Genomic DNA, 25,389 nt, shown 5'->3' on the forward strand with positions numbered 1-25,389 from the left:
ATAACATATTTATATATTATATATAAATTTAGATATTATATTTATTATATTATATCAAATATATGTATATATAATATATTTATATTTATATATGTATACATATACATATGGTGTATATATGTAGTATATATACATATATATGTAGTGTGTGTGTATATATATTATATCTGCCCTACCTCCCATCTCTAGGTCGAAGTCATGGAACCTCTCCCAGCCATTTTTCTAGGATGATTTCTCCCTTCCCCTACCCCTTCCTCTTTCCTTTCCTTTCTCAGAAGCTCTCCCAGACATTTTTTCTAGGATGATTTCTTTATCTTCTTTTCTTTCTTTCCTTTTGTTCTTTTCCTTTCTTTCCCCTTCCCTCTCTCCCTCCCTCCCTTCCTTCCTTCTTTCTTTCCTTCTTTCCTTCCTCCCTCCCTTTCCTTGCTGCCCCTTCCTTCCTTCCCTCCTTCCTTCCTTCTTTCCTTCATTCCTTTCCTTCTTTCTTCCTTTCCTTCTTTCTTTCCCTTTACTTTTCTTTCTTTTCTTTCTTTCCCTTCTTCCCATCCCTAGGTCCAAGACACGGAACCTCTTCCAGCCATTTTTCTAGGATGATTCCTTCTCTCTCTTTCTCTCTTTCTTTGGACAGAGTCTCGCTCTGTTGCCCTGGCTGGAGTGCAGTGGTGCAATCTCAGCTCACTGCAACCTCTGCCACTCTGGTTCAAGCGATTCTTGTGCTTCAGCCTCACAAGTAGCTGGGATTATGCAGGTTGTGTGCCATGACACCCGGCTCATTTTTGTATTTTTAGTAGAGACGGAGTTTCGTTTTGTTGCCCAGGCTGGTCTCCAACTCCTGGTCTCAAGAGATCCACTCACCTTGGCCTCAAAGTGCTGGGATTATAGGCGTGAGCCACGGCGCCGCCCGGCCTCTCTAGGATTCTTTCTTACTTGCTCTTGTTATTCTCTCCCTATCACTCAGATTTATCCTCTCTGAGAGAGTTATTTGCTTAGCACCTTGAGTCACATAGGCTAAAAATTGAACAGCAAGAACATTTTATGGTGTCTGGGTCCCGTGTTGTTTCACAATAGTGGGGGATCAGTTGTGATATTGTTAAACATAGTGCACTATGCAATTTTAAAATAACTGAACAGATCACAGCTCAAGTATGTCCAATTTTTATAAGACTGTATATACATATTTAGTAAGCTTATTTAAAACCTAGGCGTTTTCTTTCTCTAAGAACTTTGAATGAATGTTTTGTCTTTTTTATTCACAAATGAAGGACAACACAAGCTCGATGTAATTACTTTCAAATAATCTGGTTAGTTTTATACTTTTCAATATTGAAAAGCCCAAGGTTAATTTTAATTACTATTGACAGTTTCAGATTTCTAATATTCCAACCGAATAACTCCAGTGAATTTTTTAAAATTTTTTTTTTTTTGTGTAATTTTTTTTTTTAAAAAAATTTAAAACCCCTTTTTTTTTTTTTTTTTTTTGGAGATGGAGTCTCACTCTGTCACCCAGGCTAGAGTGAAGTGGCATGATCTCAGCTCACTGCAATCTCCGCTTCCTGGGTTCAAGAGAGTCTCCTGCCTCAGCCTCCTGAGTAGCTACGACTACGGGTGCATGCCATCATGCCAGGCAAATTTTTTTTTTTTTTAAGTAGAGACGGTGTTTCACCATATTGGCCAGGCTGGTCTCCAACTCCTGACCTTGTGATCCACCCGCTTCAGACTCCCAAAAAAAAAAAAAAAAAAAAAAAAAGTAAAGCTCTTTGAAGTGCTGCTTTACTATGTGTCCAGTGTTTCCACCAGCCTCTTTGCTTTTCCCCCTTAGTTTTTTCAATGACAAGTCACTGTAGGTTTAATGCAAAATGAAAGAAAATTCAGATAAAAGCAGGCATTATAAATATAACAATAGTTTTCACAATAAGCTTACCGAACTTTCCCTGCCCATTATCAGAGCGGAGACAACAAGGATGAAACTGAACATCTTTGCCATGTCCCCCTTTGAAAAAACTGCAAGAACAAAAAGAATTTTATAATTGTATCAACCTTGAATTTTTCATGAGACCAGAGTTCAGACGTAAGTAGCTCCAGAAAGTCGGATGCAGCCGCAGGCCATCCCTAATCCTAGAGTCGCTGAGGAAATTCTCCCAGACTTTCCCAGTCTCTCACCACACAGAATGACACTCAGTGTTAACTAGAATTGAACCTGTTCGATCACAGTAACAGAGGAGGGACTCTGGTTCTTTTCGCGGTCCTATTGTGCTGTTTGTGTTATGCTGTGGAAAGGCACAGGAGCATTTTAATCAGTTACCTAATGTTACACAACAAGGAAGGAGCTCAGTCAAAGTATGCATGCAGGTCTCTCTGCTTACGGAGCTTGCGTCTTTTTTTCCCTATGTTGCCCAGGCTGGTCTCAAACTCCTGGACTCAAAGGATCCTCCTGCCTTGGCCTCCCAAAATGCTGGGATTATAGGCATGAGCCACTGCCTAGAATAAGATTTTTGAAAGCAAAGATCACACCTTGCTAATTTTGGTATCCCTAGCATTTAACTCATGTGGTGACCCCAATAACTGTTGTTGCCTCTACAGAATTATTCCTCGGGACGCAAAATCCTTCTCAGAGGGAAAAATGTAATTTCTTTGCTTTAAACTGCAGTCTGTTTGTTCTGACGTACTTTCCTCTTTTACGGGAAAACCATGGGCGAAGTGTATTTCTGAAGGTAAGAGTTAAGAAGGACTTGGGGAGTTTTGGTTGCATTGAACACATGAATTTAATTCTTTCCTTCTCACAAAGCCCACTAGAAAATGAGTAAAGAAAAACTGTAAAAGACGCGAGTTGACAAAGTCAAAGAGAAAGGGAAAGAACAGCTAGTGTGCAATGTCAGCAAGCTGGTAGATGATAAAAAGCATGTGGAGGGCCTGGTGCGGGGGCTCACACCTGTAATCCCAACACTTTGGGAAGTCGAGGTGGGCAGATCAGTTGAGGTCAGGAGCTCGAGACCAGCCTGGCCAACATGGAGAAACCCTGTCTGTAGTAAAAATACAAAAATCAGCCGGACGCGGTGGCGGGCGCCTGTAGTCCCAGCTACTCGGGAGGCTGAAGCAGGACAATCACTTGAACCCAGGAGGTTGCAGTGAGCTGAGATCGCGCCAATGCACTTCAGCCTGAGTGACAGAGTGAGTCCCTGTCTAGACAGAAAAGAAATGAGAGAAAAGCAGAGGAGAGGAGAGGAGAGGAGAGGAGAGGAGAGGAGAGAAAAGAAGAGAAGTAGGGGAATTGGCAAAGCAGCAGCAGACAGGAACACCATGAGAAGTGAGAGAAGTCACATTGTAGCACTCTGGGGCATTGTGGATTGGAGGCACTGCTAGCTTGGAAGTGAAGGTAGAGGCAAATGGGCTGACAGTCAGATCCTCACCTAAACCCTGAGCAGCCAGGTGAATGCTGCTTCTCGTACTCTTTCAGAATATGGAAGATTTACTTTATATTAAGACTGCCCAGAGATGCTCCAGGTGGCATGACAGTAGAAGCACTGAAGGGGAGGGGAGAGGCACTGTTGAAAAAGGGTGAGGCTTTCCCAGGCTACTTCTCTTGCAGTCAGGCAACCGGCTCTACACTCTTACTACCACTTTCCAGGCCAGTGAACATGGGATTCCTCACTGGAGGAACTGCAGAGCTTCACAGAAAAGATCTTCAGAGACTGATATTGGGGGATTTCCATCAAAGGAGACGTTTCCTTGACTGATCACTCTCCAAAGAAGCCCACCAGTTGGCAAGCCTCCTTCATGCACCTGGGAGAGGTATAAAAGGTATAGGCACACTATTTTGCTTGTTTCTTTCAATGTAAGTTTTCTTTATGAAGAGAGGTATATTTTACATTTTATTTTGTCCACATCCAACGGTCTGAAGAGAAACACCAAACTTCTGTATTACAACACTGGTCAGAAATTCATATGATAGCAATTAGTCATGACTTAACCCTCTCACCCAACATTGTGAACAAAATAACTAAGATGGGCCGGGTGTGGTGGCTCACGCCTGTAATCCCAGCACTTCAAGAGGCCAAGGTGGGTGGATCACGAGGTCAGGAGTTTGATACCAGCCTGGCCAACATGGTGAAATCCCGTTTCTACTAAAAATACAAAAAAATAGCTAGGTGTGTAATGCCAGCTACTTGGGAGGCTGAGGCAGGAGACTTGCTTGAACCCAAGAGGTGGAGGTTGCAGTGAGCCGAGATCCCGCCACTGCACTCCAGCCTAGGTGACAGTGAAAGATTCCGTCTCAAAAAAAGAAAAAAAAAGTATCTCTAGACCCATTTTCTAGTAAAGTTATCCTTTTAACTATATGATATAATTTGTAGCAACAATTTAAAAGAACTCTGACATTTCACTCTTTATTTTATTTTAGTAAATATTTTTTCTTTAAAATTCAATCATATATTGACTATGTACCTACCTTAGGCCCAGTGATAGAAATAGTAGATATTTTATATNCTTTTAACTATATGATATAATTTGTAGCAACAATTTAAAAGAACTCTGACATTTCACTCTTTATTTTATTTTAGTAAATATTTTTTCTTTAAAATTCAATCATATATTGACTATGTACCTACCTTAGGCCCAGTGATAGAAATAGTAGATATTTTTATATGTAACTTCTTAAATATACTTGATACATTAAAATATTTGCTTATATTAAAAATAGAGAAAATTAACTTTGTGACATTTAAAACGTTTACCAATGTGAAAAGAGACAGCCTCTGTGTATTTTATGAAAGATAAAATGGGGTGAGAATAGGATTGCAAAGGAACAGAAGTAGTGAACAAATTAAAAGAAAAGATGATTAGGTTTGCTATCAATTAATATTTGCTAATTAATATAATAAGCTTGGAATTATTTAAGGAACACTTTTCTAGGTCACCTTTATTATTGTCATGAAAGATAAAATCATTTTCTTTAAGATAAAAACATTGACTGCACTAAAGACTCATCATTTGGAATGCAATAGTGTCCTAAATCTCGTGTTCGCTGATGTCAAGATTATGTCTACAAATCAAGAAAATTTCAAGTTGAAATAAATATTCTAAACCAAAGACATCTGATGTTAGGAGCAAATACATTTTCATTCTGATCCTGGGGGTAGCTTCATGTTTTCTTTTGTTTTTCTTTTTTCATCTGGGAGTTCTTGGGAACGCTCCTTATTCATTGTGGCTGAATTTTTTTCAATGTCAGCGTTGAATACGACAAAGGATTGTATCAGTTATAAATCAACAGTCAATAATTTTACTAAGAAGTAAAAACCATCCATTTAAACTGAATTACAGTAGGAAAATATATTTGTAAAGAAGGCTTAGAAAAAAATAACAATGAACTAGAATAAGATTATTTCAAGCATATATTTTCTATCTATCATTAGGTAAAGTTTTAAAAATTGCATGGATTCCAAGTCCTCTAATCCCTGTCACCAGAAAATGACTGACCTACAGCATGCTTTAGTATCTTTTCTTCACAATAAGAGAATAATATTTTAATAACGACACAGAGTAATTGCCAAACGGGCTTGTTGGGACAATTACACTATTTCCACAAAGATGCCAAGCAGCCTGCATGGCCTGGGGCATTATATAAAGATGAGCTAGCCATTCAAGTAGAATGTAGCTCGGCACGGCTGTAATGTTACTTACTAGCACTTCAAGTAGAATGTAGCTCTGCAAGACTGCAGTAGTACTTACATTGAAGGATCCATCAAGGGGCCAAGGGCTATTTCCCTAAGTCTAACATGTGGATTGGAAAAATAAGGAATATTCATCTGCAACCATATTGTGTTTGTGTTTGGACGTCACTAAACACTCTGCCAAACTTTGGCTGGGTGCGGTGGCTCACGCCTGTAATCTCAGCACTTCGCGGGGACGAAGTGGGAGGATCACCAGAGGTCAGGAGTTCAAGACCAGCCTGGCCAACATGACAAAACTCCATCGCTACTAAAAATACAAAAATTAGCCTGGTGTAGTGGTGCATGCCTGTAATACCACCTACTTGGGAGGTTGAAGCATGAGAATCACTTGAACCTGGGAGGCAGAGGTTGCAGTGAGCTGAGATTGTGTCACTGCTTTCCAGCCTGGGTGACAGAGCGAGATTCCATCTCAAACAACAGCAACAACAACAACAACACCCCAAAACACTGCCAAATTTTAACTGGCCATTTTATTTTATTTCGTTAGCCTCATAGTGAAAATAAGAAAATAAGCACAGGGATGCTTACGATTTCCCCAGGACCATTCAACCTCTGGGCATATCCTCTGGGAATATCTCCCAGATCTCCTGAACCTCTTTCCTTATTGCCTGGTTAATCCTTTCTTACTGTATTAGGTTGAACTATAAGAAATGGCAGATGTTTGAACATTTCTGACTTAGAAAAATGGCAATTCCATTGTTTCAAATTAATGCATATTGGTTAGCTAGGAAGAACACACCTGAAATCATTAGAACTGTTTATACTACAATGAATGCCAAAAAAAAAAAAAAAAAAATAGGTTCAAAATACACTGTTTGTGGCTTACTTGATAAGAGAGAGAACAAATTGGCAACAACCTGTTTTTATATCAGTGCTGCCTCCCATGTTAATACATTAATGTGTGCCATTTAAAATATATTTACAAAATTTCTAACACATCATCAACACATGGAATCTCATGGTTTTGCCATCAGCTAATCTTCATGATGCCTGTAGAAGAGAAATTATGTCTACTTTTTACTAAAGGAAGCTAAAATAGTGAAGCAAAGTAACTTTCCTAACAAAAGACTCTACGTTCAAAATTTATACGACAGCCAATCACTTCTTACCACCTCCATTGCTACTGTCTGGCCCAAGGTACCATTGGAAGATTCCATTTTTGCAAACCAGAATTTTTTTTTTTTTTAAGACGGAGTCTCGTTCGATCACCCAGGCTGGAGTGCAGTGGCACGATCTCGGCTCACTGCAAGCTCTGCCTCCTGCATTCACACCATTCTCTTGCCTCAGCCTCCCAAGTAGCTGGGACTACAGGTCCAGCCACCATGCCTGGCTAATTTTTTTTTGTATTTTTAGAAGAGACAGGGTTTCACCATGTTAGCCACAATGGTCTCAATCTCCTGACCTCGTGATCCGTCTGCCTTGGACTCCCAGAACATTTTTTTAGAATTACGATGAGACAACATTCTATACTGAGCCTTTTCTGGGCAAACTGGGATATTTGGTCATCCAACAGCAAAGCTTTACATAATCTGTGAGCATTCATCTCCCCAACACACCTCCTTTCCCATCATTTTTGCCTGCTCTGGCCACATACGCCTCTTTGGCATTTTTGAAACACCCTGAAATACACAGACTTCTCAGGGCGATTGCTCTTGCTGTTCTCTCTACCTGGAAGGCGCTTCTGAAAATCTCTGTGGTTTGCTCCATGACATCCTTCAGGTCTTTGCTCAGGTATTCCCTTCCCAGAGATACCTTCCCTGACTACTACATATAAAATAAAACTGTCCCCATTGTCTTAGTCCATTCTCATGTTATCAGTTTACCCAGTAAAGAACTACCTGAGACTGGGTAATTTATAAAGGAAAGAGGTTTAATCGACTCAGTTTGCCATGACTGGGGAGGCTGCAGGAAATTTAGAATCATGGTGGAAGGGGAAGCAAACATGTCCTTCTTCACATGATGGCAGGAAGGAGAAGTGCCAAGCAAAAGGGGGAAAAGCCCCTTATAAAACCATCAGATCTCGGGAGAACTCACTATCACGAAAACAGCAGCATGGGGGTAGCTTCCCCATGATTCAGTTACCTTCCACCGGGTCCATCCCACAACATGTGGGATTATGAGAACTACAATTCAAGATGAGATTTGGGTGGAGACACAGGCAAACAACATCACCCATACACTCCATATCTTTATTACAATGGGTTAAGTTTCTCCTTAGCACTTATCACCAAATATAATGAAATATTATATGTGTTTATTGTCTACCCACTCCAACCACCATCTACAATGTAAGTGCCAAGTGGCGAGGGGCTACATCTATTATATACACTGCCCTAATGCTGGGTGGATAGCTAGGTACTGTACTAGTTTCTTGAGGCTGCCATAACAAACTACCATAAACTGAGTGGCCTAAAGCAAGAGGAGGTTATTATCTCACAGCTCTGGAGGATACAAGTCCAAAATCAAGAAGAGCAGGGCCACCCTTTCTTCAAAGTCTATAGGAGAAAATCCTTTCTGGCCTCTTCTAGCATTTGGTAGTTGCCAGCAATTCTTGACATCCTTTGACTTGTGGCAGTATCACTCCATTCTCCGATACCATCTTCACGTGACTGTCTTTCCTCTGTGTGTCTCTGTGTCTAAATTTCCCTCTTCATATAAGGACATCAGTCATTGGATTAGGATCTGCCCTAATCCAGTGTGACCTCATCTTAACTTAGTTACATCTACAAAGACCCTATTTGCAAGTGAGATCACATTCACAGGTAATAAAAGTTGGAATGAACATATGTTTGGGGGGCACAACTGAACCTAGCACAGGTACTCAACAAAATATCTATTGAATAGATGAGAAGAAAACTTGTAAACCTAAATCAGGATTGCAGAACTTCCCAAGATCTGTTATTGTAATTTCACAGTTGCTTATTGGAGATCAAATTATTTTGTGTCTGTTGAATTTATAAGATGTCTTTATCAGATTCCCTCCATCTTCACCCTTCCAACAACAACAAAAATAACTAAGAACTCTTAATGAACTATGCTTTTCATAAAGTTTTGGTGATTTGCAAATATGTCATGTTGATATGTGATAGCTTATTTTGGTTTGAGAAAAGATATTTGGATTTATAAAATCCCAAAAGAAAATATATAACTGAAAATATAATACCTAAGATATTTAAAGTTGGCTGTCTCAGTGGGCCAAGGTAATTACCACAGCTATCTCATAATAAGGTTTTAGTTTGACTCATGTTTTCAGTTGGCAGTAAATATATTTTTTGAGCAAAATTATAATAGCTATGTTGCTTTTTAAATTTGTACCCTAGTGTCTTTAACTATGTAATTTTAAAATTTATCACGAAACTCAAGTAACAAAAAGGAAAACAATAAATACCCTTACGCAATGGAGATTTCTTAAACATAACCAATCAACTGCATAGTCACAGACATAAAATCAGAAAGTATTTTCATGTTACAGAAAATAAGAAACAAAACATTTTATTATAAGGAAGCAAAAAAAAATAAAGATGGGAAACAAAATATTTTTTAAAACATATAAAGAGGTTTTAGAAATAGCCTTATTCCCCGAGGCTAGAACATGCAGACAAAACGTAATTAAAGGAAGTGACATCATTCAGTCAAATATCATCAACACTAGAGGAAACGAGGCTCAGAGAGGGAAAATTGTTTGCCTAAAGAAATAAAAGAGACTTTCACTAACTATATTTACACTAGTCTGGGAAATCAGTGTAACAATATGACATAAATACTATTTATTTGTGACTCCAACTCAAATTGTTCTTCTGACTGAAAACAGCCAATGAATTTAATGAATTACTGATTAGGGTATTTCCTTGATAAATGAAACTGCTAAGGATCATTAGTAAAAATGATGTCCTTTTTTTTTTTATGTGATAGGAAATAAATCTTCATTATTTTAATCCACTCCCAGTTCATATTCAGGAGTCAAAAATGAAAAGTCATGAAATGTCTGTATCTTTTAGACTTTGCTTTAATGCTATTTGTTGAAAATTTTTTTTATTTGGTTCGAGTTTTCTTATGCATTTGTGGGATCAAGTACTTTATTTCAGAAGTGAATAAATTAGCTTAAAAAATTAGAGCTTAGTCAGGTGTGATGGCTCATGTCTGTAATCCCAGCATTTTGGGAGGCCAAGGCAGGCAGATCACTTGGGTCAGGAGTTTGAGACCAGCATGGCCAACATAGCGAAACCCAGTCTCTACTAAAAATACAAAGAAATTAGCCGAGTGTGGTGGCACACACCTTTAATCCCAGCTATTCTGTTGGCTGAGGCATGAGAATCGCTTGAACCTGGGAGGCAGAGGTTGCAGTGAGCCAAGATCACACCACTGCACTCCAGCCTAGGTGACAGAGTGAGACTCCATCTCAAAAAACAAACAAACGACAACAACAAAAAACACTTACAGCTTAAAAAAAAATTTTTTTTATTCCAGTGTTTGATTCTGGCTGTTGCATAAATGAAAGTATGTTTTGAAAATGCTCTGGGTGGCCAGGCACGGTAGCTCACGCCTGTAATCCCAACACTTTGGGAGGCCGAGGCGGGCAGATCACGAGGTCAGGAGATCCAGACCATCCTGGTGAACACGGTGAAACCCTGTCTCTACTAAAAATACAAGAAAATTAGCTGGGCTTGGTGGCAGGCACCTGTAGTCCCAGCTACTCAGGAGGCTGAGGCAGGAGAATGGAGTGAACCCGGGAGGCGAAGCTTGCAGTGAGCCAAGATTGTGCCACTGCACTCCAGCTTGGGCAACAAAGCAAGACTCCGTCTCAAAAAATAAACAAACAAATAAATAAATAAAAGAAAATGCTCTGGGTGACGCACCTATATATCATATAATTTTACCTACGTACACTGTATATATGTGTATGTATGTACATAAATTATTACAATAATTATGTATATATTATAGATATTATATATAATTATATAAGGTATATAAATGTTGCTTAGCATTAGATTTAGTACAAAATAAAGGGCTAATGAAATTTTTTTGACAGGCCTCTGTTTCTTGATATCCAGAAATGTTCATCTCATTGCCATTAAGATAATCCAATAATCAAACAAAAGGCACCCCTAGTCTGGCAACATATAAAAAATAAAGCATTTCAAAATGTAATTATATNCCTACGTACACTGTATATATGTGTATGTATGTACATAAATTATTACAATAATTATGTATATATTATAGATATTATATATAATTATATAAGGTATATAAATGTTGCTTAGCATTAGATTTAGTACAAAATAAAGGGCTAATGAAATTTTTTTGACAGGCCTCTGTTTCTTGATATCCAGAAATGTTCATCTCATTGCCATTAAGATAATCCAATAATCAAACAAAAAGGCACCCCCTAGTCTGGCAACATATAAACAATAAAGCATTTCAAAATGTAATTATATATATTTAGAAAGTCATTATATTCCTTTGATTAGCTTTAGAATAATTCCTGAGAATATCTTAAGTTCTCTAAAATTTCCCATTTTCCTCATTTGTAATTCTAGCCAACATTCTCTGTAATATTGAAGAAATGCTAAGTATTAAGGAACTTGCTTCAAAACTCTGGTCTCCATCATTCATGATAGTACACCACTATTTATTCTGCACATCTGGCTTATGATAAAGTTGTATCAAATTACTCTGTTCATTTATTGCACAATTAGTTGTATTTCTTTTATAATATTTTTGCATTAGGCAGTTTTGAAACTTTTAATTATTATAAAATTAAAATTGTTCTCAAATGGCTGTTCTTTAGTGGACTATATTATTTGACATAAATTATTTTAATGCTATAAATTCTAATTCCTTCCCCACTACATTTTTAAAAATATTTAATTAATTACACTGCATTAAATTTAAAGATGAAGATATTTAATTAATTACACTGCATTAAATTTAAAGATGAAGACATTAAATTTGTAAATGAAAAGTTCTACAGATAATATGTAATTTTTAAAAACAATTACAAAACAGAAGTACATTAGTAGAATGTAGACATTTCAAAATTGGTATGTTTTAAAAGAGACATTATAAAAGGACACATAAAAGAAACAGTAAGGAAGGAAAAAGTTATTGAAGGAAGTATGTTTAAGAAGTTAGCATTCACAAATGGACCATAACCTAAGTCAGTGAGTTAAAAATTTACCCATAAACACAAGCTGAGAGTCTCCTTTTAAGCTATTTCCTTCCAAATTTTTCCTCTTTCTGAAAATGGAATATAACTGCTTTTGCATTCTTCTTAAGAATCTATACTCACTGAAAGCCTTACGAAGCTAAATATATTTGATCCCCAAGAAAGGCAATAAAGAAAATGTTTCCGAAGCTTTTACTTCTGAAGTGAAAATTGTCATATGGTCCATTTTATTTTTAATTTTTATACTGAAACTGCAAACCTATCATTGACATCAAAGTCCCATCCAATTCATTCAAAATGTAAAGGAAATAGAAAAGATACATAATTCTAAATCTCTTCTCCAAGTTGTCGAAGCAAGCTTCTTGATAGTCAACCTGACTTCTTGCAAAAGCTAGTGGTTGTTACTTGAGTTTTGGTTACTATCATACCTGTGAAATAAATTAGCATTATTACAAGCATGTCAAAAATGCAGAGACATTAAATAACTTGCCTAAAGTCAGAAATGAGTCAGAGACCCAGCTCAGTCTCCGTCCAGACACTCTGCTTCCCAGGATCCTCTGACTGCATTCAGAATGTGTAATTATTTCTCCATTATTTGATTAGAAATAGGGACAATGTTGATTCTGGCTTCAATCCAGAAACAAACATGTGGACATTGGTTTAACTGAAAGAAAACTAAAACAGGAGATTCAAGGACAAATTCCAATACTCTGATATTTTTCTTTTTTCCCCATTTGTATGACTTTTTGTGAAAGATCCAATAACATATCTTTATAAAGATATATATATATTTTCAAACTTACTATTATGTTCAGAGAATTTTTGTACTTTAACATCAATAATGTTCTGTTGAAGATTAAGTAAAACCAAAGTCCAGCTGAAACTTTGCTTTGTATTAAGGATAACAACATTTTACCCATAAATATATGAATTAATGTGTCATCTCAACTAAAATACAGAGATAAGCCAAATTTTTCCTAGTTATGAAAAACGAGGCAGGTTAATAATTGCCAAGGTGACATGGTCAGTTTATTTGCTCTCTAAGAAAAACAAAAGTATTCCCTGAGGTGCAAAATTGTGAAATTTAACTGGTAGCATCAATTACACTCTGGACAAGTTGTTCCTTTTGTTTTAAAATCCTCTAGAAGATTTTCTAATGTGTAATAGGCAACTGTTAGCTCCATTAATCATATTGTATAACAGTTTCATATTGGAAATCTGGGTTTCTCATTTCTTCTTTCCCTCTGATGTAACTCAAGCAATTGTTTGCCGTTTGTCCTGTGGTCCCTATTTATTCACTCAGATTCCAGTAAAATACCAAAGTTTTGTTTTCTTTCTGTTCTTTGTTATCTACTGGACTTGAGCACTGATGATGTTTGGTCTTCCCGTTAAACATCTTCCTGTCCTTCAAGTGGACGTTTGGAAGATTATTAAGGGAAAGGTAATCCTGTTGATTTACTGGAAAGAAGAAGAAGAAGAAAAAGCCAGTTAGGCTGAAGTGATTTGCACACACACAGAAGTGGAAATTATACATTCATCATTGTAGATAATTCAAGCTGCTAATGTTAAATTTCAAAAGCAAAAATATGGGATTATTTGGCTAATTCGATAATTACCTCTGTGGTAAAATGACATATTTTGAAATACAAACTTACCTTTCCTTCTTGTATGCCTTTAGCTTTCTCCCCATTCAAGCAATGATTTAGCCTTGTGTTTATTTCCTCGCTGGGGGGACACAATACTAACAGCAGCTAACACTTGGTATACTCATAATGTGATAAAAATGGTAATTATATCAATTCACTCAGCCACACAGCCCTATGAGTAGGTACTGTTAATGATCTCCATTTCACAAATGAGGAAACTGAGGCACAGAGGTTTAAGTGAATTGCATGAGGTCACACAGGTATCAAGAGGTGTAGCTGGGCTCAAAGGCAACCCCGCTGAGAATCTGTGCTCTTCTCTACTAAAGGTAGACTATGCTGTCTTTCGGAAACTGGGCTGGCATCATTGCCTCAGGAGAAACTCGCAAAAGCTAATCAGGCAGTAAGGACTACTCTAGGGCCAATATTTTGTGGAGGAATTCCAAAAGCCAAATTTTCTTGGAGTAACATTACTCCATGGATGTACTGCTATAACATGGTGGAAGAACTATCACCAAGAAAGGTCAAAATTATGGCCTGGTGCGGTGGCTCACGCCTGTAATCCCAACACTTTGGGAGGCTGCAGCAGTTAGATCACCTGAGGTCAGGAGTTCGAGACCAGCTTGGCCAACATGGCAAAACCCCATGTATTTTTAGTTTCTACTAAAAATACAAAAATTATCCAGGTGTGGTGGCGGACATCTGTGGTATCAGCTACACGGGAGACTGAGGCAGGAGAATTACTTGAACTCAAGAGGCGGAGGTTGCAGTGAGCCAAGGTCATGCCACTGCACTCCAACCTGGGTGACAGAGCAAGACCCTGTCTAAAAAAAAAAAAGAAAGAAAGAAAGAAAAGAAAAAGTTGTGACCTTGCACAATTGCACCACAGCTATGAAATGAGAATGAGACCTGAGATCACTGGCTGAAAGAAGTACAAGAAAAGAATGATAAAATAGGACGACAGGTACAGGCCCATCAAGATCAGGCTGATGAGGCTCCCAAACAGATTAAATGGACACTGTCAATTTTTTTTTCTTCTCCTTTTGGAAGACCTTATTCAGAGAACTCTTCAATTAATACATCAGTTACAGTACAATTTTCATCCAGACCCTCTGGACCCTGTATTGTGCCTGCCAGATTGAACACCTGTCCACTTGACCCAGTCCCCGTGGGAAGATTTAATTCCAGATCTCCCCGCCTCCAGTCCACTCAAGCTTGCAGCGAGGAACATGTCTGCTTAAGGCTGAATGAGGAACTAGACTCATACAACTAATCTTGTATCCTTGACTGTATTCTACCAGCATAAATTTCTGGTGGTTATTTTTTCCAAACTTGACTCCCAGTTCAGGAGGCACCCTTTTATGGGAGTTATAAAACTCCATGCTCTGATTACAATAACATTTTAAACTTTAAATGTGCCTTTTATTAAACTATTTAGAATGGAGTGTGTTGTAGGTATCAAGGAAAGGGGTTGTTAAGAACAGCATTCGTTCCACACAACTAGCAGAGCCTCCTCAGGTGGAGGTAATCAAATTCTTCCTAAAATGCTGGTTTCAATGTGATCTCAGGCAGAGTCCTGAAAAACTAGAAAATTTATTTGCACATAACATAGGTCTCAGAAATTTCTATGGAGAAGCATTTTAAAATTAATAAAACTAAACCAATTTTACTAGTGAGTTAACTTAAATATTCCCATTGTTGATGTAACTAGCAGAAAGTTTAAATTAACAGATGCTCAAGAAATAGTTCCACCTTCACATACACTTTCTGGGAAAGAGTCTGACAATATGAATTAGAAAAATAAGGGTAAAGGTGGATAAAGAGAAAGACGAAGAAAAGGAACCAAGAAAATGTGAGGTGCTTTATAATGCGTCAACTTGGGTAGGCCGAACTACACTTCCCAGAATTCCTTTTGCCTGATGCTTTCCATTAGGAGCAGTAGGCGGGCCGAAAGGAAGTGGGCAGCCATCTTTGTAGCTCCTTCATGCTGTCACGTATCTCTTTGGCTTTAAGATAGTGGCTACGCCTCCAGCTGTTTCACTTCCCTATCGATATAATTTGGAGCCTCCTTTAGCACATATCAAATGGTCTGGCTTCTGCAGGACACCCACATCAACCAGGGTCAGAGGCAACAAGAACTGACACAGGTTTCAGTCCGTCCTCATAGATTCCAGCTCCTGCTTCTGTTTCTTTCATCTGTGCTCTCACTTAACTGCGGTTCGTACTTCAAGCTCCAACATCATCTATGGAGACAGCTTCCTTTCAAAGAGTACTTAACCAGCTCCCACAGTTGTATTAAGTCAAATCCATTATTATCCTACAAACTCCGCTTCTCCGATTGAACTCTGCCTGTAACTCTGGGACTCCTGGACAGGAAAGCTGAATGCCACAGAAGGAATTTTCTCACTGTACCATTGTTTCTTCCTTCCCAGAGTCCTCTGTTCTTTTGCTCACATCTGGACTGCTCTCCCTCTAGGCCTGCTACATTAGGCACGTAAAAAGTACTACTGATAGACATTTGGCAGATCCCCCCCAAATGTGTAGCTTCAGGTTCCACACAACCTGTGTCCTCCCCTGCATACTAGTTAAGAAAAAATGAAATGCTTATTCACTACTCATCTTTTCCGAGCTTTCTCACCTATGTGTTTGGATTTTTTTCCCCTCTGATTATCAAACAAATTTTAAATAGGTTCCCTAGCAGGAAAAGAGCAAAAGATGTTTTCTTATTTTTTTCTGCCACAAAAAATAAAAAGTGTTCTTGCTAAGGAATATGTTTGTTTTTCTTTCTGTGTGTATGCAAGGACTGTGGACTGGCATTTATTTTATGCTTCTGAATAATCGCATCTTTTCTATTAAAGAAGAATCTCCCCAGAAGGTCACACGTCATTAAAAAAACAATTTCAACCAAATACACGTTGAATTGTAATAGAAAACAGATCTTTTACCCGTAACACATGAAGAAGAAATTTAGCTATACTGTATAAAAATATGTGGGGAAAAAAGAAAACAAGAGCTCGTGTTAAGTAAAACCACATTTTAAAACGTGCCTTTAGGAACACGGAAGATTTTCATTCTACTTTCGTTCTACTTCTCAGTGATGATGTATATGTATGTCGCTTTTTTTTTTTTTTTTGTTTTTTTTTATGGATTTTTGGCAATGTATTGTCGTTTTTCATGTCCTTGATGGCCTGTAAATCCTGTCTCTGTTAGTGTTGCCTCTTCGTTTTTTAGACCTGGAAATATTGTATCTCTCATGAATGTATGTCAACTATATGGAAAATGCGTGATTTCCGTATCACTGTATGACAAGGTCTGAAGTATTAAGGCCTCAGTGTGTGCAAGCTATTCTGATCTAAACTTCCTGAATGCTATCAGCGTATAAATTTATAAAATAGTGTACATTTGACAAAATACAGTTTGCCTCATTGAATTGTATAATTTTTTGTCTTTTTTTAAACTCAGTTTTATTTCTTAGAAAAGGAAGACAATCTAAATATAATTCCCTGAGATACAGTTTCCTCCTTTCACTTTGAAATAACTGTACATTAGGTCGAGAGACAAAAAAATTCATTGTCTACAATTACACACACTTTCTGATTAATTTGGCCCACATTTAGTTCATCATGCACACCTTATTTTTTGCATGTGCATTTGGGACAATAATCTGGCACATGAAACCTTTAAAATGTATATTTAAAAATTTGTATTGGCACTTGGATGACTTTGCCAATAACTAGAACTCCCTCAAAAACAAAGGCTGACTCCCATAGGCATGACCAAGAGTACACCACAAAATGATTCCTCTAAGACTGAAATGTGTTTTCCTGCTTCCCCCTCAGAGAGACATTGTGGAAAAATTCTAGAACTTTTAGAATAGACATTGTGTGTCTGACTCCAGCAATCACAGATTCTGAAATATTGAGGCCCCATTTGAGAGTCATACACTCATGCTAGTTTTATTTGTTGTTGTTGTTGTTGTTGTTGTTCATAATCTAAAGAAATGAACTTCAGCCATCTAGAGCAAAAATAATTGGATTTGTTGGAGGGATACTGACTGAAGTAAGTAATAGAATCAATGACAGACTGATACAAGCCAAGGGAAGGCAGAATAATAAGGACAGCTCCAAAAATCTCTCAAAGATGTGTTCTTGGATTTATTCTGTAGTATGCAGCCCTTAAAATGTTTTAGTTTCAGTGGAATTTTGACCTCTGTGTCTTTCCATACAAATCTCACATCCCTAAGAGGGAGAATCCAATTAACCCAGTCATCTGTATTTCTTTCTTCTTCTCCTTCTTTTTTTTTTCTTTTTTTTTTTTTTTTTTTTTTTTTTTTTTTTTGAGACAGAGTCTCGCTCTGTTGCCACGGTGGAGTGCAGCAGTGCAAACCTCCACCTCCTGGGTTTCAGCAATTTTCTTTCCTCAGCCTCCCGAGTAGCTGGGACTCGGGCACGCACCACCATACTCAGCTAATTTTTGTATTTTTAGTAGAGACGGGGTTTCACCATGTTGGCCAGGATGGTCATGATCTGCCCACCTCGGCCTACCAAAGTGCTGGGATTACAGGCGTGAGTCACTACGCCCAGCCATCTGTATTTCAGTGTACACCTAGATATATGGCACCCATACACTGAGGCCACAGCTTTACTCTGTGGCCCACAAATTCTTGTCAGTGTGGCTGCTGGGGGATCTGTTGTGAGCAAGAAAAGTTACATAGTATGTGCCATTCTCGTACTACAAAATTAGGAAATTTCAAGAGAAATGGAAGGAGGGGATCTGTCCAGTTTAATGGAAGATTGCCTGGTTCAATAAAGATGCTCGGCAAGCCTAAGATTTCATCTCCAATGACTCTTTCACCAATGAATTAACCATATTACATGTACCCTTTTCCATTGCTGTGATGTATATAGTTGTTACCTTTTTATTTGCCCATTCTCATTTCCATGTACCCTCTCTGAATGAAATAAGTCTTAGCCACCAGCCCTTCTCCTAGCCCATCCACCAAGGCTAGATGTTCTCCTATGTATTTACTTCTCTCATATCACACATCACTGTATTGTGTACTGGAGCTTCTCTTTTCATTCCAGGGAGATCAGGGCTTGTTTTTTCTTATTTCAATATCCACAGCACCCAGCATATGCACACCACACAATAGAAGCTCGGAAATATTTATTATGCATGGAATAATAATATCACCTATTTGTAGTAGCATATAATGTAAATATTCAAAATTGGTAACTTGATTAAACTTGATAACTTACATGAAGTGCTTATGACAATGCCTGATAGAAAATATGCAACAAATGTTCATTTCCTTCTGTCTTGACACTACATCATGACTGTTTAATTCATTCTGTAAAGAAGGAGGCAGCAGGCTGGGTGTGGTGGCATACACCTGTAATCCCAGCACTTTGGGAGGCCAAGGCCAGCACATCACTGGAGGTCAGGAGTTCAAGACCAGCCTGGCCAACATGGTGAAATCTCATCTCCACTAAAAATACAAAAACAGCCAGCCGTGGTGGCGGGTGCCTGTAATCCCAACTACTTGGGAGGCTGAGGCAGGAGGGTCACTTGAATTTGGGAGGTGGAGGTTGCAGTGAGCCAAGATCACACCATTGCACTCCAGCCTGAGCAACAGAGTGAGACCCTGTTTCAAAAAAAAGAGTGAGGCAGCAATGTACACACAAAGACAATAACTCATCTTATAAAGATAATTCCGATGTTAGATGAGGAAGCCACCATGCCCAGCCTGCTGCCTCATTCTTCACAGAACGAAGGAAACACTCATGACATTATTCTTAATAATGTAGAACTATTTGTGAAATGTGGATGCAGTGAATGTTGATGCAGACAATAAAATGCCCCTAAAATCATTTTACTAACATTCTCAAATTTATTCATGCTTCAGCACAAGAGTTCTACATTTCAGTAAAGAAAGGTGAAAGAAACTTCTTTAATCTGTAATGGAAGACCTTGTAGCAGAACAAAATTGCTACCAAGAAAGTTGGAAAGTAGATAAAATATAAGAAAAATATTTTTGTGACCTGGATTCACAAAGTCTGGGATAATGTTCTTACTCAACAACTATTTAAATTGGGATTCCCTGAAAGCAGAGCCTGAGACAAAGATTTGGATGCAAGTAGTTTACTTGGGAGGTGATTCCAGGGAGCATAAACAAATGAGATGGAACAGGGAGAAAAGCCAAAAAGTATCTAATGAGTGGGGTACACTCATAGACAACTAAGGTTCCAACCTACTGAAATCTCTGAGAGTCCCACATCAGAATTCTCCTCTCAGGTGTCAGGAGACCAGGAGTTGGTAGACATCCACCAACCCCAGGCCCTTGGTGCTTGACGGTTGCTTCTGTGGTATTGATTCCACCTATTGCAGTGTAATCCTTCCACCTGTGCTTTAACCCCCAGCTCCTCATTTCTTCTCTAGAGCTAGGTTGATTACCTTCCTCTTTTTCACTTTTGACCTTACCCTTTCCTTCCCCAGTCGTTTCCCCTTTTCACTCTATGAACAAGTCCAAGTTTATTAAACCCTAGAAAACTAAAACCTCTCTTACCCCTGCCTCTAGCAACTTTCCTATTTCTCTCCATTTCTACTAAGCTTATTTTTTTAAAGAAGGCAATCCACACTGACTGATTCCACGGTCTGTCTTTCCATGAACTCCTCAATTAAAGCCAGTGACTTCTGACCCCTTTACTGCAATTGCAGCTGCTTACAATGACGCCACAAGACTCCTCATGGGAGTTTCTCACTGAATTCCCAGGCTGCTCCTTCTTCCTCAAAACTTCCTCCACAGGCTTTTATAAAACCCATCTCTCTTAGTTCTCTGGGTATCCTCCAAGTTTTCCATCTTTCCTTTATGGAGTATTCTTTCCTTTTTGGTTTATTGAATGTTAGTGTTTAACAACTCCCAAATATTTCATTCCAGCTATTACTTCTCTCTGTAACTCCGGAAGTGTTTGTCCAATAGCCTGCTAGCTCAGACTTAATTTATTATAGTCTCTTCTCTTCCTCTTCCCCTTCCCTCCCCTTGGGAAGAAAGGCTTGCCTTTGAAAGAACATAGTGAGTTAGCAAAACCGCCACTTACTCCTACCCACTTCAAAATCTTGGGATTATCAGAGAACATTCCTCCTCCTCATCCTACATTTCCAGTTAGTAAGTTCTGCTGATTCTACCTTCTGAATACTAAACTCTCTCCATCAGCCCGATTGCCACTGCCACCTTAATTTATGTCTTCATCACCTTGGCATAATCTACTGGTTTCTCTTGGTTGATCAATCTACTTCCAGTTTCTGCTCAATACAGACCATATCCTACAGAGTATAAAACATTATCTTGATGCAAAAAAAGACCACATTACTTCTCTACTTAAAAGGCCTGGAAGTTCTCCTTCAAGTCAACAATCAACAAGCTATACTCTGACTTCTTTTATGTGGTGATCTAGCTAGTCCCAGTGTCCGTATCCAGAAGCAGCTCAGGCGGTCCCTATGGCTAAAGTCATCGTGAGCCAGCCAACCTGGCATGGTGTGGGTGCTTTGAAATCAATGGTTAAAATCTGAGTGTGGGAATGGATCCTGAAACCTTGTAGTCCCAAGGTTTAGCACAGAGCCTTCTCTGTAAACTTAAGTAAGTGTCAACATTTAGAAATCACTTACCACGAGCCAGGTACTCTCTGAACACTTCCTACGTACTAACTCATGTAATCTCCAGAGTAGCCCTTTGAGACATATATTATTATTTTTAATTCCCATTTTCCCAGTGAGGCGACTGAGACGTAAAGAGAGCAAGCGACTTGCTTAACATCTTATATGCCACGATTTGGCTTGAAGTAGACTGTTCTAGAAGCAGGGTCTTATCCATTTGCTATGGGCTTTGTTAGCTTTACACAGAGGCTGTGGGGTTCTCAGCCTTAGAACATAATTCCAGCCTGTGCAGGGATCTAAATAAACCAGAGGTGAAGAGTGGAAGAAAGAAGCAGAGTGGAAGCCCAAGCTACAGAGGGCAACCTGAACTTGGAGCGTAACATCACCAGAATCTTTATCTCCGCATCTTCCCAATCCTCTACAGTTCTCTCATCCAGCACACACACAGACACACACACAATCCATGAGAAGCTTTCACCAGATCAGAAGTCGAATTATTGCTGCCTAAGATAATGATGGATGGCCCCAGACCACATGAGAATGCTTTTAAAAATGACAAAATGTTGGGAATGTAACAAACAACAAATGGGACCCTCCTAGAGAACTGGATGTGGTCTCTCATTCCTCCCTGCACTATGGGTTTGGACTGAAAACTGGCCCCTAAGAACTGAGTTAGCCATGCCCTGTTCTTCTCTTGAATATAACAGGAGGGGATGTCAGGGAAATGGAGATGTCTCTTCTCACAATATCTGCTAATCAGGATTGTTCAGGGCCTTGTGCAATTAATTTTAGCATTCAAAGAAGAAATAATTTCTTAGAACTCCACGGTGAGGAAATAGGTCGTACTCATTAGTGTAGTCATAGAGGAAGAACAGCGTTTAATAATAGGCCTGGCTGAAACAGGCCAGCAGTGAAACCAGGAGGGCAAAATTATTCTGTTAGTGAAGAATTAATGAAGAATTTGGAGTTTCCATAGGTAACCCAAGAAGAAAGGGGTGAAAAAGGAAGGAGTGAATGAGGTAAGAATGGGGAGGAGGATGTGGGGAAGGAATGCACCAACATCCCAGGGAGCTGAGCAAGAGGCAGCCAGGGAGAAGTTCTGGGCTATGGCCAAGGATCTTTAAAGAGCAAGGATCTTTAAATAGTCAGGTTTTTTTTTTGTTGTTGTTATTATACTTTATGTTCTAGGGTACACGGACACAACATGCAGGCTTGTTACATATGCATACATGTGCCATGTTGGTGTGCTGCACCCATTAACTCGTCATTTACATTAGGTGTGTCTCCTAATGCTATCCCTCCCCGCTCCCCCCACCCCGCAACAAGCCCTGGTGCGTGATGTTTCCCTTCCTGTGTCCAAGTGTTCTCATTGTTCAGTTCCCACCTATGAGTGAGAATATGTGGTGTTTGGTTTTCTGTTCTTGCGATAGTTTGCTGAGAATGATGGTTTACAGCTGCATCTATGTCCCTACAAAGGATATGAACTCATTCTTTTTTATGGCTGCATAGTATCCCATGGTGTATATGTGCCACATCAAGGATCTAGAACTAGAAATACCATTTGACCCAGCCATCTCATTACTGGGTTTATACCCAAAGGATTATAAATCATGCTGCTGTAAACACACATGCACATGTATGTTTATTGTGGCACTATTCACAATAGTAAATAGTCAGTTTTAAGGTGTTTGCTGCAGGCTAAATTCCTCTTCCTCTTCCCCTGCCTTCCATGGTTAAACACTGAATCTTCAGTGAGAATCTACTATGCAGAGATGCCTTGTATCCGTGGCATTTTGAGAAAAGGGAAAGTTGCTGTTGCTTTGGGAATGATGCGGAGTGGAGAAAAAGAGCAGCCAAAAGAGGCTAGTCTTGAGAGAAATCACAGTAAGTCAGTACAAGCAGGAAACAATAGAAAAACATTAACTCCAGAGATCCTGGAAGGTGCCAGCAAGGGAGGTTAGGTTTCCCACTGTAGATGTGATGGAAACATGGTTTCCCCACCAACTTCAAGGCTTTAGAGCATTCAGGTAACTGACACTTGTACTGTGTAAGTAAAGTGCGTATGTGTATTCTGACAATTTACATGTGAAATAACTGTCACTCTGTTTTCTAATTGAATTTCAAGGCTCCATTTCATGGGCTCAGGGAAATCTAATTCTCCACTCATTTCAGCGTATCAAACAATTTTGAGTCTCTCTCCAGTCTGGGGGTTGCATGGGTGGTGTGAAGTTGGTATAATGTCACTACAACTGTCTATTCTTGCTCTAGTCACTGGGACCTCAGCCTCAGGGACTACACAGATTGCTGCTGCACCTTCCCCCTCTTCCTTTTCAGCAATGTGAGGGAAAACATCACATTCTTTTGATTTCCCACCAATTCATCCTCTTTCCACCCAGGCAAATTGTGAGGAGTGGGAGCTGCTCTGATTTTAATCTTTTTCATCTGTTGTTTCTAGTATTGCTGGCTGTGACAATCCTCGGAGGAAATGCATGCCTACCTCTAGTGTGAATGGCGAAAAACAAAATCCAGTATGTAAGAAAATATATGGTACAGTGGCTGGGCATGGTGGCTCGCGCCTGTAATCCCAAGGCTTTGGGAGGCCGAGATGGATGGATCACAAGATCAAGATATCGAGATCATCCTGGCCAACATTGTGAAATCCTGTCTCTACTAAAAATACAAAAATTAGCTGGACATGGTGGTGCACACCTGTAGTCCCAGCTACTCGGGAGGCTGAGGGAGGAGAATCGCTTGAACCTGGGAGGCAGAGGTTGCAGTGAGCCGTGATTATGCCATTGCACTCCAGCCTGGTGACAGAGTGAGAGTCTGTCAAGAAAAAAAAGAAAGAGAGAGAGAGAGAGAGAGAGAGAGAAAGAAAGAAAGAATGAATACATGGTACAAACTAATACCTACAAATATTCAGTTTCACAGGCTTTATACCCTCCCTTTCTATTAGTTCAAAATAGTACTCATAAAATAACCATCCTGTAAAGTAAAGAAACTGCATTGTCTTCCATTGCTAATTTCTCCTCCGACCTCACATTGATTATCTACGAACTTAAGTGTTTAGTGCTCTACATCAGAAGTCAGCAAACTATTGTATCGCCCACTGTCTAAATTGGACCCATGGTCCATTTTAATAAAGTAGTTGAAAAAATTCACAAAAAGATCAATATCTTGTGACCTGTGAAAATTATATAAAATCTAAATTTCAGTGTCTACAAATAGTTTTATTGGAATATAGGCATGCCCATTTGTTTATATACTGTCCGTAGCTGCTTTCATTCTATAACTGCAGAGCTGAGAAGTTGCAACAGACGGTATAGCATACAATGCTGAAAATATTTAATATCTGGTCTTTTACAGAAGACATTTGGTCAACCTTGCAGGGGAACCAGCCCGCTATACCACACGCGGGTTCTCCCCTTCCTGGTGGAGACGAGGGAATGAGAAAAGAAATAAAGACAAAGACACAAAGTTCAAGAGTTAACAAAAGTGGGTCTAGGGGTCCATCGCAACCCGGAAACTGCGAAGGCCCTGAGCTCTGGATTCCACTGATATTTATTGAGTACAATTCCTTTGATCCTATAGGCTGAGGGTGGGCAGATGGTGGGCTGATCATAAGGTGACCATGGGGAGAGGTGGCAGAGGGCGTAGCGTGCGTCATCAGCAAGTTAATATTATTTACTATTCCACTATGTAAGCTAATACTCTATGTTTAACTTACAGATAATCATCAGAGTCCAACTAAGTGGTTAACAGAACAGAACAGGACGTGAAAGCAGACAGCCCGTCAGACACAGGCCTGTGCATCAAAGGGGCGGTCCACTCCCAAGCACCATCAGCAGAGCAGCAGAGCAGCAGAGCTCTCTGCCTCTGGGAAGGAGCGGGAGATATAGAAGACTTCCTCCTTATCTCTACCGCTGAGGACTTCTCCTCTTTTACAAGCAGCCTCCTGCAGTTCCCTTCTGGGGAACGGATCCGGGGTCGCTTCCCTTCCCAGGAGACCTTTGTTCAGGGACTCAAGCGGGAGGCTGAGCAATAAGCAAGCTTTCTCGCTTAGAGGCTCCACACACTTCCCGCGGTTGGTTGTTCCACTCTGTGGTCAGTCAAGCAAGCTCACCGCCTGATTCTTACATTGTTGGACTAAGCACAAGCTAGTCTTATGGTTCATGACTATATTAATAAAGCACTA

General features: G+C 39.3%; 1 protein-coding gene and 1 long non-coding RNA gene across 3 annotated transcripts in view; one reads left to right on the forward strand and one right to left on the reverse strand.

Annotated features, from left to right (window-relative positions):
• Nucleotides 1–12,471, reverse strand: part of FGL1 (fibrinogen like 1) — a 32,366-nt gene extending 19,895 nt beyond the window's left edge. Inside the window, 2 exon segments of the mRNA XM_017867258.1 lie at nucleotides 1,922–2,001; nucleotides 12,389–12,471. Of these exon segments, the coding sequence (XP_017722747.1) occupies nucleotides 1,922–1,984 (63 nt within the window). The 5' untranslated portion in view covers nucleotides 1,985–2,001; nucleotides 12,389–12,471.
• LOC108526472 (uncharacterized) overlaps nucleotides 1–25,012 on the forward strand; it is a 25,951-nt gene extending 939 nt beyond the window's left edge. The window contains exons 2-5 of one of the 2 annotated variants that reach the window (XR_001884535.1): nucleotides 2,581–2,711; nucleotides 3,626–3,798; nucleotides 23,650–23,722; nucleotides 24,924–25,012. This is a non-coding gene — a long non-coding RNA (uncharacterized LOC108526472). Of the gene's footprint in view, nucleotides 1–2,580; nucleotides 2,712–3,270; nucleotides 3,799–23,649; nucleotides 23,723–24,923 lie in introns of those variants that run through there. The other variant, XR_001884534.1, reaches the window with a different exon arrangement.
• Nucleotides 25,013–25,389: the final 377 nt, after the last annotated feature.

This window comes from Rhinopithecus bieti, unplaced genomic scaffold, assembly GCF_001698545.2.
Source record: "Rhinopithecus bieti isolate Rb0 unplaced genomic scaffold, ASM169854v2 scaffold_2888, whole genome shotgun sequence".
In the NCBI taxonomy this organism is placed as follows: domain Eukaryota; kingdom Metazoa; phylum Chordata; class Mammalia; order Primates; family Cercopithecidae; genus Rhinopithecus; species Rhinopithecus bieti.